Genomic DNA, 16,136 nt, shown 5'->3' on the forward strand with positions numbered 1-16,136 from the left:
TTTATTCAAAGTTTATCAGGTCCAGAGGGAAAATTGTAAAAAGCAACGTGTTTAGAATGAGGGCCAGAGCCATATGAAAGAGCTTACTATGGCTCCAAATCAGTGGTGGGATTTTACCAGTTCGCCCCGGTTCGGGCGAAACAGTAGTGGCAGTGGCGGGAGGCTCCACCCACCTGCCCGGATGTCATCATGGATGCTCTGTGCATGCACAGAAGCGCAACGCGTGAACGAAGCATGCACATGTGTATGCATGCTCCCGATTCCAAACCAGTAGCGAAGGTAAGTGGAACCCACTACTACTCCAGATACCTCCAAAATCAGTTCCTAGATTATAATTTTTAAAGGTAAATGAATAAGGAGGATTTTTTTTTTAAATTTGCATTTATATCCTGCCCTTCTCTGAAGACTCAGGGCGGCTTACACTGTGTCAAGCAATAGTCTTCATCCATTTGTATATTATATACAAAGTCAACTTTTATTGCCCCCAACAATCTGGGTCCTCATTTTACCTACCTTATAAAGGATGGAAGGCTGAGTCAACCTTGGGCCTGGTGGGACTTGAACCTGCAGTAATTGCAAGCAGCTGTGTTAATAACAGACTGTCTTAGCAGTCTAAATAAATACAAGATAAAAGAGCAATCATAAAAACTATTTTAAAATTTTAGTTACCGTTAAATGTTAATGAAGTAAATTGTAACTTTTAGTCCTCTCTTAACATCCCATGTATGACTCATTATGATGCAATCTTTAGCACATCATTCAGAGCCCAGGATGCTTCTTGATTCGAAAAAGTTTAGACAAACCAGTTTAGACAAACCATCACAGAAATCCCCAAGCTGAAGAAGAACTGTAAGAAGAGAACTGTAGGCCTGACATTAAGAATATTTTTATACTTTATTAATTGCACGTGAACAACCCAGTGCCTTTTGACATGATCCAGCTCTTTAGTGTGCTTCAATTTAATTAGGGAAATTTTAAGCTGGCCCTTCAAAACAAAGAAACTGGTTTAAATAGCTGATGCTAAGGATACTTCAAGCTTAAACTGTCTACTGTTGACCTCACCCCATTCCTAAGAGGTCTGTAAAAGGCATGCATAAGTGCATCTGAGTGCCTACCATCCCTATCCTAATATTCCTTTTTTACTTACTCTTTTCATGTATCCAAATTATGTTTATACTTTTACCTGTTATTTTCTATATGATTGACAAAATAAATAAATAAATAAAAAATATAAGGAAAAGACAGCAAATATTCATGGTTTAAGATATTACTAAAGGTTTGCTGTATTTTTAATATCACAGAAAAATAAATGGTTTTCTGTCATAGATTAGGAAAAAATAAAACAAACAATAAAATAAAAACATAGATTAAGGGGGGAAATTCTTCCCAGCCCTTTATATCTATCTATAATAGTCTAAATGAGGAAAAAAATAATGTTTTAAAAATGTATTATCAGTAAGATAAATATTTTATTTTTATTTATTTTGCCAACATATAAAGTTCATAACTTTCTTTGACAAGCATAATTTCCCCAAAAGAATATATTGCTGAAGCTTTCTATTTATTTGCAGTTAATCCTTGAACTTGGCTAGACTTGACTAAGTCATACACTCTTATGTACATGGTGCTGTGACATAAACAATAACTTGTTACTTGAAAGCGCTGTGTTATGAATGCCATTATCCCTTATGTAACACCTTGTTGATGAATGCTTTCTGGAGTGATTGAATTAACTGTGAATCATTCATCCATATGATCTAAGCTGCTCCTTGAAAACTCCTCTTCTCCTTAACTGTGGAACTATAAACAATATTCACTGAGCTTTAAAATCAGTGGATTTTGATAAAGATCAATGCATAACACATGGACTTTCACAGGTCAAAAGGACAACAGAAAGGTAAGCAGACCTGGGCTTTTATGTGAAAGTCTGTTTGTGATTTTCTTTTCTGTGACCCAGCAATGGTAATGTTGAATAACTCATTTGATGGGAGTCAATGGGAAGAAAAATCTAAGGCTGGGGGGGAGAGATCCCTTCTGTTTTTCTGTAACATTCTGTATTAAATAAGTGGAAATTATCAGATATTTTATACTGTATTAATCTGTAATGAAAATAACACAGGGTTCAGTATTAAAAATATATACATTTCTAAGGTGATGATGTTGAGACAAAGAAATTCATATTTCTTTGTAAACATATTATAAGAGGAAATGGGTTAATGTGGAAGGAATATTAATCTAAAACCAGCGATTTTGATAAATAGTTTTTTTAAACCTACATATAAAAATTAAAGTTAAAATGTATGTTCAAATATCAAAAGCCTCACTTGTGAAATTACTTATTTTAGACTCTCCTTTTTGCTTCCCACACAAAATCCACAGCTTGGCGATTTCTATTCTTAACATTAACAAGCATTCAGAATTTTGGCTCACAAAACTAAACCTTCAGAACTCATCTGCTTTCCTAAGCAATAGAAAGGTATCTGAGCAAAAGCATTCCTTGCATAATTGGTAAACATTCAATAGGATAAAACAAACTTGGAAAATGTGTTTGGGATCAACTTTACGTGTTTTTATACGATCCTGAATTTTAATATGTCCTAGATTCTGAGATCAAGAAAATAGCAACCTTTATTTTGTGATACAAAATAAATGAATTTTAAATGAATGATTTAAATTAATATGTGCCTTCTTATTAGTTAGGCTGCAGGCACTTGCTTGTCAAGTTCACTAGAATCTGGCTAAGCCTCCTTTTTGGCTGCTTATCTGGGACTACAGAAGCAATAGCAACAGCTAAGGTATAGCCGAGTTACAAATCAAAGGTTTAATTAGGGGAGAGAATTATCAAAGCAAATATTTTTACTCATCTCTCTCCAATTGATAGAATGCAGATGTTCAGGATTTTGGGACACTCCTGAGACTTCTCCTCCTGAAAGCCCACTTTGAGATTCTAATGAGAGTTACATATAATTTCTAAACATGGAAGCACTGACCTAGCTCAAAGGGTGATCAGAATCATCTATCTGGGAGCTTGTGCTGATCATATCTAAAGAAAGAAGGGTAAGGAAGTAGTTCTAAAGGTAAAGTTAAAGGTAAAGGTTCTCCTCGCACATATGTGCTAGTCGTTCCCGACTCTAGGGGGTGGTGCTCATCTCGTTTCAAAGCCGAAGAGCCAGCACTGTCCGAAGATGTCTCCATGGTCATGTGGCCAGCATGACTAAATGCCAAAGGAGCATGGAATGCTGTTAGCTTCTCACAAAAGGTGGTCCCTATTTTCCTACTTGCATTTTTTTACGTGCTTTTGAACTGCTAGGTTGGCAGAAGCTGGGACAAGTAATGGGAGCTCACCCCATTACGCGGCACTAGGGATTCGAACTGTTGAACTGCCAATCTTTCGATCGACAAGCTCAGCATCTTAGCCACTGAGCCACCATGTCCCTTGAAGTAATTCTAGTGATAGAAAAAAGAAAGATTCACTTAATGAAAAGGAAACCCTTTGTCTGAAGCTAATACTAGTCCTCAAGGCAACTTATGTTAATACTTTAAATATTTAATACAGGTAATAAAATATTTAATATAGCTTACAAAGTAATAAAAGAAGATGGTATAAGAATAGGATGAAGGCTGAGTTGCAACAATGTTTGGTCTGGTGCCTAAGGGAACGGTAACTTTATTTTTAACCATGTTTTATGGTTTGTTGTGAGCCACCTAGCATTTGTCGTATGAGATTGTCCTCTCCATATAAGTCTTGTAAATAAATAATATAAATAAATAAACAAAAGTAAGGTGTAACTTTATAGAGATGGAAAGAATAAGCCATTTAAATACTCAATTTATTTATAATAATGAGCAGAAAAATCATGACCAAGACATAAATGGAGGTGGAGAAGCCTTTTTGTTTTTAAACATTTTTCTAATGTCTCTTCATCGTTTTTTGCTTTTAATAACTTTGTCACTTTCTTGATGACACCAGCAAAAAACATCTGATCTTTCCAAATCTGCCTTTCTCAATTCTTGTCTCTTTCCAGTGAATTCAGAAGATGGTTGCCCCTTGGATCTGGGACCTCACAGGGAAAGTGAAGAGCGAGGATTCTACACAGAAATGTTCCACTCAGCTTCATGGGTGTTCCAAGGGGATGATGCTAATGCAGATAATAATATCAGATGTCTTAGCAAAAGGCCAGTCACTAGTAAGTTTAAAGGAGCACGATATAATGCTTTCAGAGTAGGCAAATTAGACATTTTTATCATTATTAGTTGAAAGATATTATTGCTTATAAAAACAATAGTTGATAGATAGATGATAGATGATAGATAGATAGATAGATAGATAGATAGATAGATAGATAGATAGATAGATAGATAGATAGATAGATAGATAGATAGATAGATGAAATCTCACTGAGTCAGGAGGGATATAAAAGAACATTCAGGGATGTGATACGAAGGGGATCGGTGAGAGGTAGGAAGGAATTTAAAAAATCAAGATGGTAGCCAGGACTGCCCTATCAAATTCCACTCTTTTTACATGAAATGAAATGGGGGAAAAAAACAAAGTTGAGGGCTATCACCTTGACAATTGTTATAACCATTCCAGATATTGCTGTGGAGTCCATATCATTTACTTGAACAATGTACCTGAAGTATTTCAACGAAATCACAGTTACCATTCTGAAACCTATTGGGTATACTGTGTGTCTCATAAGAATGTCCCAAAGGTGCTTTTTCAGGAGGCAACTGGATTTTCTTGTTTTTCTTTGAAGAAGTTTCACTTCTCATCCAAGAAGCTTCTTCAGCTTTGACAGGATAGTGGGGAATGGATTTATATTCCTTGCATACAGCTGGTCATTTGCATCCTTTTACGGAATCATTGAAGCACTTGGAGGTTTATCTGTGTCCTCAGGGTCACCTGAATAGTGCTCAGTATTGGTTCCTGTGGCCTGCAATTTTTTTCTCTGGAAATCCATTCCTACTCCCATACCATTCCAAGGGTGTTTGTCCCAAATTGTATAGCTAAAGTCTTTATGACCAATAAATGCCCAATAAAAATATGAACATGGGCATTTTATTTCACTTTTGTTTTCTTTGTTCTGTTTAGTTCGGGAGCGAACTGTGAGGATTCCTAAAGGAATGGGTGACTATCCTTGGGGATTCCAAATCCAGTTCTCAAAGCCCATCTTGGTGACCAAAGTGGATTCCAGTAAGTGACATGATCATCCCCAAAACTCCCTTCCTTCGTGAAAAGTTTCAAAGGAGTTTTAAATGGTGTTTAAAATAGTCAGCAAAGAGATAGCAAGCATTTCAACAATTCTGATTTCTTTTTATTGTAATTACAATGGAGCATATTTTTTAGAATTCTATTGGGTTTCTATAATATAGAAAAAAATCCTGCTGTTACTCATGCAAATAGACCTACCAGTGTAATAATAATAATAATAAAATCTTTATGGGAGCAGTTTTCTTCTCTTTTGTCACTCACTTCTGGATGAAGAATCTTCCTTGATTCTGATTTTCATTTAATCAAACTAAAAGGGTCAGCTGTTGCCTGAGGCAATTACTTCCCTTCTGCTCTTCTTTATACTCTGCTAAAAAAAGATGATGATAATGACAAAAAAAGGGTCAGTGTGCCTTAGCAGTTAGGGAAAAAAGTGGATTGCTTGTCTCTTTTTTTGAATAAGATCTTTTTTTTTATATCTGACCTCTTCTTGTGATAATTCAGTTTGACAGAACAAATGATTAGTTGAATACCTGCCACCCTGACATGTCTCTTTTTAGAAAATATTTGATATTGGGAATATGTCTTCAAGAGCCACCTGCTCTTTCTTTTCTTTTTCTCCATCACATGAATTTAAAAACATACATTTCAGGGATAACTGAAAGCAGAACCTGAAGAGCTTGTCCACCAACCCTGATTTGAGGCCACTAGTTACACTTGTTTGCATTGATATGAAGTGTGGACATTATCCTTGCAGAAATCGTTGCTTCTAGAAATTCACTTAAATTCAGTTTTATTTGTAACTGATATTTGTAATTGCTATATATGAAGAAAAGAGACGATGCTGGAGACTCATGCTTTACAGCAGGGGTGTGAAAGTCATGGCCCGCAGCTTGGATGCATCACGCACTGGCCACACCCACTCTCATTTTAGCAAAGGGAGGAAAAGTCATGAAATGTCACATGACGATATGATAACACAAGTTTGGCACCCCTGCTTTACAGCATAGAGAAGCAATCTACTACTTTCCAGATGTTTTGAGCTGGTTCTGCATAAGTTGTAGACCAGGTATCTTATTCTTGTTTTAGCATTACACCTACAATTCTGTAGGATATTGTATTTGATGGAAACTGGTTGAGATCCAGTTCCTGGCTGTGCTATTGGTATTTATTTACTTTTCATTATCCACAGATGTACCTTAAATCTGTTGAGTGAAGAATTTTCTGTGGATTGTAAGAGTTTTATGGGTTGAGAAGCAGTTTTAAAAGACATCCACAAGTAAAACCTAGAGAAGTTCAGAAGTATAACATGATTTCTTTGAAATTCCTTTCTGGCACTTTTAAAACTTTCTAAATGGAAGGAATGAATAAACCATGAGCCAGTTCCATCAAAATGACTTCTTTTCTCGAAACTGCAGTAAATGGTAATGGTGATAATAATAAAAGTTACCCCAAAAAACCCTTTCAAAAATATTGAAATGGCTTTGGAAATGTAATGTCAAATTTATGGATGTATCAGTCAAATGCAAGATATATTATTTGATGAGCCATAATCTGACATAATGTAAGATATATTATTTGATGAGTTTTTATGAAAAGAGCAGAAGCTCCCAGAACTCCTGCGCCTGTCATTTCTCTGCTAGCTTCTGATTTTTCCTTCCACTCCTTCAGAAAAGAGCTTTACACTGTTCAGATGCACTTTCTAAGGCATGGGGTACAAGAAAATTTAGATTACTTGTATTAATTAAGGACCTCTGTATTTGTGTTTTCTGGAAGAAAATACTTCAGAATACTACCGAGTGACATGTATGCTGCCAAGCAATCCAAAGGAAGAACATTATTCTGAGAAACACTGGGAAATAATTCAAATCATAGTGAATTGATAGACCTGAATTGAACATATTTTCTACACTTCCTTCTGTTCCTAGCATGTCTTTACATAAAAGCAGGCTACATCCATCTGTACCACAGACATAATGTACATGCATATTTAAGCTACTGATAATAATCCATAGGATAATTTAATACTTCTGGATCAGACATATTTTTATATGCTTGGAAAGCCCACCAACCATTGCTATACATAACAATTATTTTCAAGCTCTCAATTCTTCTAACTTTTGTTTAGCTCTGTGGGAATACAAAGTGATTAAGGTGTTAGATTAAGACTAGGGTAACCCAGATTCAATTGCATTCTCAGTCACTGAAACTTACTTGGTGATTTTGTGTCAATCACTCTTAGCCCAGCTTATCTAATAGCAATGTTACTGTAGGGACAACAATTGTATTACTGTTTTCTTAGTCCAATTTATTATAGAAAATACTTGAAGAAGGGAAAGCTGTATATGCTGCCTTGAGCTCCTGAAGAAATATCTGAGCACTTCCATAGAATCAGGGTCCTCTGGTCTCAGAAATGCAATCTTGTTATCCTACAACTACAGGTAGTCCTCAACATATGAGCATAATTGAGCCCAAAATTTCCATTGCTAAGCAAGTGTCTTTTGCCCCATTTTTATGACTTTCTTGCCAATATTGTTAAGTGAATCACTGCAGTTGTTAAGTTATTAAGTCATAGTTATTAAGTGAATCTGGCTTCCCCATTAACTGAGCTGGTCAGAAGGTCGCAAAAGTGATCACATGTCCCTGAGAAACTGCAACCATCATAAATACCTGCCAATTGCCATTTTGATCACATGACCATGGGGATGCTTGCTACAATTGTGTGAAAAAGGGTCATGAGTCACTTTTTTCAGTGCCATTTGTAGCTTTGAACAGACACTCAACAAATGGTTGTAAGTTGAGGGCTAACTGTATTTGTTCTCCAATGAGCTGTCCAACTCCTTTCATTAAGGGAAATTATAAAAACCTGCAATCAGAGCTTCACCTTCCCATCCTCAAAAATTTTTGTTTGATTTCACATCAAGGTAAAAAAAAAAAAGCAGAATCACCAAATGCTTTTTGTTAATTCAGGTCACCTTGTATTTCTGGGCAATGGACGCATTTACTAACCAAGCCCTGCCACAGATCACGTTGTCTTCTAAGTATGTCTGTGAGATTCAGAGGGATCTCTGCTTTATTTTGTACTTTGCCATGGGTTGAAGGTTGGACTATGGTAAAGAGCGATAATCTAGTAATATTAGGGAAATTCAAGAAGTACCCCTAAGAAAAAATAATCCCTTCTCTATTGCTCTTTTTCTTCTATCATTGCCCCTGCAATGATTCTTTTTTTTTATGTCACAATATAAAACCAAGATTGTACTATGAAGCCCGAGGTTCATTCTAGTTTTTTCAGATAATCCATGATGTTGTTGTGTAATGATCACATGCACTTAAAAATCAAGGGAATTCTGTTCAGGTTAGGTTGTGAGTCTGACCTAATAAAAGAGGGGGAGAGCATATAAACCCCCCCCCCACTTTTCATTGTAATCAGCCTCAAGCAGAGAACAACAGACAGCAGTCTGCATGACCCCAATACTAGACAAGTTCAACTATGCAAAGCAAGGGAAAATCTTAGGAATGACTTTTCCAACTTCTTGAGAAGTGGATTGCAATGGTGGATGTAATGGGAATAAGGCTGTCTCCTTTGTGTTGATACAGTATTATCCAAATATTGCTAATATTTGGATAAGCATTTTTGTTTTTCATTCTGTGGCAGATAGTACAGCAGAAGAAGCGGGCCTGCAGATAGGAGACATAGTGATGGCTGTCAATGGCACAGATGTCACCAGCATGCCTCATTCAGAGGCAGCAAACCTAGTAAAAAAAGGTAAGTCTGCTCAAAAATATGAACTTTTAATGGATGATTTGTAAATGGTATAAACACCAACAATGATAAAAAGACATTGGTTTTATGCAAATTTAACCAGAAATAATAGCTGCAGCACAGAGTTACAAAGTTTCATACATCTTTTTAAAAAAACAAACCTTGCATTACCAACATTAAAACTTTCGCCTCATATTTCAGGAGACCACAATCCTGAGAATTTTTTTAAAAGTTTAAGGCATATTCTAATGAACACTGTTTTGATAGCATAAAGTTGAAATAAAAAGCCAAATCAAGGGTTAAATGATGGGTTGGTTTTTCAAGCTGTGTTACTCAACTATCACGATTTTTAACACACCAGTGAAGGGATCACAATCAATACAAAAAGTCTCTGGTTTAGCTCTGACTGTGCTTACTCAAATTGGGGTCATAATCTTATCAACAATGAAAAAAATTGCACATTTTGGAAAAATGGAAACAAATTGAGGAGCATCTAACTCTACCACAAATACCAGCATCAATAATAAATATTGGGCAAGCATCTTTTCCACAACATTGAATTACAGTAAATATTAAGTCCCTGATTTTCTTACTATGTGCAATATGACTAATCATATCTAATATATCCAGTTTCCTTCAATTCAACACAAATTATTTTCTTCAGCCTTTTTTATTCTAACTAAAATACCATGAAGAAATTGCATTCATGAGTCTTTCAATTCTCTACCTTCAAACTATCTTCCTTACAATAGTAGATAAGGTCTCATTGGATCATTTTTGGTTCACCACGTCTCTAAGATTTTTGTCCTATCTACATTCTCCATTCACGTACTTTCTAGAAATTCCTTTTTTTGTGGATGAGTTCTATGCTTTCCAAAATATGCTTTCTTTAGTGATGCATGGTTCTTTCTCACAACATGGAGCAATATACTAAGATAAGAAGTAATGGATGGAAACTTGTCAAGGAAAGTTCCAACCTAGAATTAAGGAGAAATTTCCTGACAGTGAGAACAATCAATCGGTAGAACAGCTTGCCTTCAGAAAATGTGGGTGCTCCATCACTAGAGGTTTTTAAGAAGAAATTGGACAGTCAATTTGTCTAAATAGTAGAGAGTTTCCTGCTTGGGCAGGGAGTTAGACTAAAAGACCACCATATATATATATATATAAAGAGACAGACATCACGATCTCTGGAACTTAATAATAATAATAACCTTTATTGTCACTGCGCAACATATATACAGTGAAATTGGTGGAGCTCCCTCAGTGCTCATCCTACAAGATCTTTCCTGGTGCCTCAATGCTTGGTAAATTGTTAGCAGGTCAATGTGCCTATTGATGGAGTTACTGTTGGAAAACCAGGCTTCTTTCAATAGGCATCCCCCTTTATTTGCATCTCAGGCAACAACTTCAGCCTCTTGAAAGTTGAATCTATGATTGTGCTACTTCATATGTGTCCAGATCTGGGAGCACTGTTCTTTTCGCTGGACAGCCAGTACATGTTTGCGCACTCTAGTCTATAGACACTTAGCCATTTCCAAGCATTGAGGCATTAGGAAAGATCCTGTAGGATGAGCAGAGGCCAATGCCTATCAGGGAGCAGTCTGACGGCACACACATAAACACACACACGTTGGGCATGTAGATTTGTCCTGTGGAGGCATTGCCAGCCCGGGCCAAATGCTGACGGGCCCGGCAGAGCAGCTTCAAGCCATAATAGACATGGGGAGTGGGGAGCGGGCCAGGCCAGTTACAAGATCACAGGCAAAGCAACAAACAAATTTGGTTGATATATCAAATGTGCCTGTGAGGCGGAGGAGTAGTGGTGTGTGGGAAGGAGCCGGAGAGAATGCTGTCAAAGCAATATCTGACAGCTCAGCATCATTCCGTGGGGATGGGCAGCCCAAGCAGTTTGCGATAGGGGAGGAAGCAACAGGAGCTGAGCCTCTATCGATTAACACGTCTGAAGTAAAAACAACAGAACTAATTATAGATAGGAGGCGGGTGGATGGGCCTATCATGCGTGCAATGGCCAAATTGATCAATGATGTATAAAGGCGAATATCTCTTCAATGGTAGTTTTTACATTCTGACGATGTTAGCAGAAGTTAACAAAAGCTAAGTGGATAATATATTTTAAGTTCCAGAGATCATGATGTCTGTCTCTTCTTTTATAGCTATATGGAACTCATATTTTTAGGATAGTTATATATATACATATACATATACATATACATATACATATACATATACATATACATATACATATACATATACATATAGTGTGTGTGTGTGTGTGTGTATGTGTTTTCGTAGGTTTTCACAGGTATAGGTATGTAGGTCTTGGCATATTCGGGTCTTTTTCCGTGTAAGGTTGAGAGTATCTTCGTGACATGGTCGAGGTCTCATTCATCATCTTCAGGCTGGTGCTTATGGCTTCGTGCTTCTGCGAGCAAAGCGTGATCGGAGCTGCCATCTCTCTATAAATACTGGTGGGGAGGTGGGGAGTGTTGGCTTTGTTGCTGTAAGGGGGTTGGTTGGCTGTGTGGTTGCATCTTGATTGGCACCAGCCTGAAGATGAAAAGTGAGACCTCATCGAAACGTTGCGAAGATACTCTCAACATTACATGGGAAAAGACCCGAATATGCCAAGACCTACACACACACACACACACACACACACACACATATGCCATTACCTTAAATATTTAAAAACAAGTAACTTTAACTCTACAGTTCATTAACTTTTCCTTTTTTGAGATTTTTTTCCTCAACAAAATTACAACAGGCAAAAAACATACCAAAAAGAGTTTAGAGAATATCAGCTGCCATTTCTATTGTCAGGGAAGTTGAAATTGCCATAAATATACCTAATATAATACTTTTGCCACCCTAATGGGAAGGAAGGACTCACTGGAGAAGAGCCTAAAGCTGGGAAAGATTGAGGGCAAAAGAAGAAGGGGACAATACAGAACAAGGTGGCTGGATGGAGTCACTGAAGCAGTCAGTGTGAGCTTAAATGGACTCCGTAGGATGGTAGAGGACAGGAAAGCCTGGAAGAATGTTGTCCATGAAGTCACGATTGGTCAGACACAACTTCACAACTAACAACAACAACAACAAAATATCTCATATCTATAAAGCTCTTGAGAGGACAAAGTTATTTTTGAATAATACGATTCTGGTACACTGAAAAAACTGACTTTGACAATTAGGACAGATTTAGATAAATGGTAACTGATGTGGTAATATAGTAGTACCGTGTTTCCCCTGTCTTATATTTTTTTGAACCCTGAAATAAGAGCTCGGCCTTATTTCCATGTGCTCAAAAGCCTGATTGGGCTTATTATCAGGGGATGTCTTATTTTGGGGAAAACAAGATAATGATTCAAGAGGAAAATGTGAATTAGATTTTTTTAACAAATTATTTTTCTGTATGTGCCAGTGATTACTCTTGTTACCTTCCTACAGAATCACCTATATCTAGGCCAAATGTCAGACAGAAAGAGCACATTTAGGATTCAAATAGATGAGACTTGAGCAGAGTGTCCAAGACATCAATCTCCTATTTTTGCCTGGTATTTTTTCTGGAGGAAAATTCATCATTAGCTGAATTAATGCATTAGCTCTTAGCTCTTCAGCCAACAAAGAAACTTTTTCTGATAGTAAGAAAAAAAGGTTTTTTGCCACCAGTAGAAGCACAATAACATTCATATTAATATGAAATTCCTTTTAGGAGATATATATTTAAAATTCAAACTATTCTTGGGTAAGAGCTAATTATACCCAAGGGGTTTTAATTTCTCAGTAACACTGTTTTGACAGAGATAAAATTGTTTAACAAATACAAGTTATTTCTCAAGTTACTGACAAATTCATTTTAGTATGTATCAAATTTTTAATTGTGGAAATGGAATTCACACTCTTCTTTAGAAAAACTAGATTTTCTTTTCTAATTATTAAGAGGAAGTTTCAGGATTCTCTGCTCTAATTCCCCGAATGTGAATGATATGAGCTCTTTTCCACCAGCAGAAGCACAGTAACATTCATATTAATATGTAATTTCTTTTAGGATATATATTTAAAAGTCAAACTATTCTTGGGTACTGCTATTCAGAAATCATTTCAAATAAGAACTCTGAGATTCTGTCAAGGATGACTTCAGGTTCCTGCTCCTCTTATTGGAATGACAAAAGCACATTTGATTGGAAGTTCTGTGTGTGAATTTTGACAGCACAATGCTATTTTAGTCAAACTCCATACACATACGTACAGTACTGCAAACATGGCAGGATTGTGTTTCAAAGAATAATTTCCACATGACAGTCACAGACAAAGTATATTTAGAGATGCTTAGAAGAGGTCTTAGAAATATTCAAACATGTACAGCAATTGTCATTTTTTTAATCTTTTGCATTAAAAATATTACGATATGTAAAATATTTGGAGGAGGTAGCTTTGTAAAATGTGTGAAGCACTGAAGCAGCTTACTTACACATCCAACAGCTGGATCTTCTGGAAGGCTCAGCATGATGAGTTTGAAGATTTTTCCAAGGTTGTCAGCACATCTGTACTCGTATAGATAACTCTTCTACTAAGGATGCTGGCACAATGCAAGAACTGTGTGGGAACATCTAGGAGATGGCATGAAAACCCCCTCAAAACAGCCCTTCTTCAAATATTCTTCAAATATTCTTCAATATTTGAGGAAAGGGACTTTAGTCATAGTAACTCATTTTGTTAAGGACCCCTTTAAGTGCTCGACCCGCTATTAAAATATTGTTTACTTTTACTTTCTGTCAGATGCTGTTGGACAAGCCCAGCAAAATAATGTTCCATATAAATAATTGACTATAAAAGCAAATATTTTTGTTTGCAATAATCGTTATTAGCTCCATTACCAATCAAACATCTTTTCCTAACTGGAGCCAGTCTCATGCCAATACATTCCATTTTTCTCTATTCTGACCTTCTGAATAAATTGATTAGAGATACCAAGTCAAATAAGGCACTTAGAGCATACGCCAGATAGCATAAATCAAAAGGAGGAGAGGTATCTGCCTGTCAGAATTTCTATGACCCCAAGTTCAAGGTTGCGGCCATCATCGGGAAGAACCCTGCAAAATGATTGCAAGCCAGAGAAATGTTTTGAGATGCTGTATTTAGGTTGGATCTATAGGAAACATTAATATAAATAATGCAGCAGTGGCAATAAAAAGTTGAAGGACAAGAACTAGTAACAGTCTCATTATAGAAAATAGCCTTATTATAGAAAATGTTATCCATGTCCCTAGCTAAGTTTTTTTGTTTCATATTGTGTAGTTCTTGATTCAGTGAATAGGGTCTTGCTATACATAATAAATCAGCATCAGTAGTTTTGATGGTTGCCGTTTTTTTATAAATGTAAGATTTTTGAAAGCAATTGAAGCTTTTATAGGAATAGGAATTCAATAAGTCTGTTTTGACAAGATATTATCTCAACATTTAGAGGTTTAATGTAAAGCTTTAGTATACTAAACTAGTATAAAACATTTTCTGTTTTAATTACTTCATAAGTAAAGTAATTAAAAAGGTAAAGATTCCCCTTGCACATATGTGCTAGCTGTAAGTAATTACTTACGTGCAATAGAAGAATCTGGTTTTTTTTAATTTGCTATTATATTCCAGGTCCTGATATCTTGAACTTATTGGTGGGTTCTGATATCAGTCGTTGCCCCAACATCCCTCGTCCAACATGTCGAGGATACCTCCACAAACAGACCCACTCTGGAATCCTGAAGGGCTGGAGAAAGAGGTGGTTTGTATTAAAGCACGACGGTTCCCTGTATTATTACAAACACAAAAAGGTAAGACAAGTGCAAAATTATTATCTATAATGCTAGGGTTTCATGAGATTTAATATAGAACTACACTGATAATTGTATCAAATAGAACCATGGAATATGTAAGACGCTGCATACAAAGCATAAAGATTTTGTTTTTGAACAGGTGCTGCTAAAGATCTAGTTTTGTTTAATACAGATGAAATTTTAGCATGCATTCGGTGTTCACATAAACAGAAACTTTCCATAATAGTCATTAAATTATATGTTGTGTTTTGGTACAAAATGAGATTATCTTGAGTGTTGGATGCTTCCCTTTCATTATCTATCATACCCAACTTCAAAAGTATTGGGGATGGGACTCTAATATATTTAAAAAAACTATGGTATCTTAAGATAATACTATGTTAGATCAAAGATCAGTGTTAAGCAATTTCTTATATTTCTTTCGAGACACTCTTGAGATACATATATTTATTAAAGATTTACTTAAAAGTATAGGTTGCAGACTCCATTATACAACTGAGAAATTTAATATGCCTACCTGCTGTTTTGGTTTAATAGAACGAATGTTAAACCAAATCTGTTTGTTCTTTTTATTATTGTTGCACTCAACAGCAAGCACAATGTTACAAATTTAATAATTCATATTAGCTTGAATATGCATGCAAATTGGTTCAAGGATACAAGTTAAAAATATTTTTTTTCTTACACATATAGATATACAATATATGAATTAAAGTATTCCATTTTGAGATGTTATGCAAAGTGCAGGAAAAAATTAAGAGTTAGCAAAAGAAATTGAGAAACTCTTTAGTTAAAAGAAATTTAACTAAATATAGTTTACACCAACACTATTAGCTATAACTTTCTGTCTTGGTAAATAATTTTCATTGGGTCCATACACTAGTTCATATATTGCATTTCATTTTTAAAATCTCATCTTTTTATTTGTTGGTATCTCATGAACTCCACCCAATCCTGACTTTCTCCTCTTCCATCCCTCTCCTCATTCCATTCATATCCTAGTTAATAGTATCAAAAGCCACAGAAGTAGAGACACACTCCTCTGCTTATGGTCTCTTAACAAATCAACAATAGGGGAGCTAGTAAAATTCCCATGCCACTCTACTGGCTCTAATATTTTTCCATTTATAACTTGCATTTATTTGTTTTTGATACATTCATTTTCAGATGCCTTATTTTTAGTGCAACAAACAGTCTTTATAATATTTGCTGCAAATATTTTAGGTTCTCAGCCAACCATGTGGCATCATCTGTAGAACACCAGTACTACACATTTATCTGTAAAATCATTAAACAACCAAAGGAACATCAC

General features: G+C 35.9%; 1 protein-coding gene across 3 annotated transcripts in view; it reads left to right on the top strand.

Annotated features, from left to right (window-relative positions):
- Positions 1–16,136, top strand: part of NUDT12 (nudix hydrolase 12) — a 68,919-nt gene that overhangs the window by 29,050 nt on the left and 23,733 nt on the right. The window contains exons 4-7 of one of the 3 annotated variants that reach the window (XM_058167051.1): positions 4,026–4,187; positions 5,096–5,197; positions 8,868–8,978; positions 14,643–14,821. In XM_058167051.1, coding sequence (XP_058023034.1) covers positions 4,026–4,187; positions 5,096–5,197; positions 8,868–8,978; positions 14,643–14,821 — 554 coding nt within the window. The other 2 variants (XR_009153221.1, XM_058167052.1) reach the window with 2 other exon arrangements.

Source organism: Ahaetulla prasina, chromosome 2, assembly GCF_028640845.1.
Source record: "Ahaetulla prasina isolate Xishuangbanna chromosome 2, ASM2864084v1, whole genome shotgun sequence".
In the NCBI taxonomy this organism is placed as follows: Eukaryota; Metazoa; Chordata; class Lepidosauria; order Squamata; family Colubridae; genus Ahaetulla; species Ahaetulla prasina.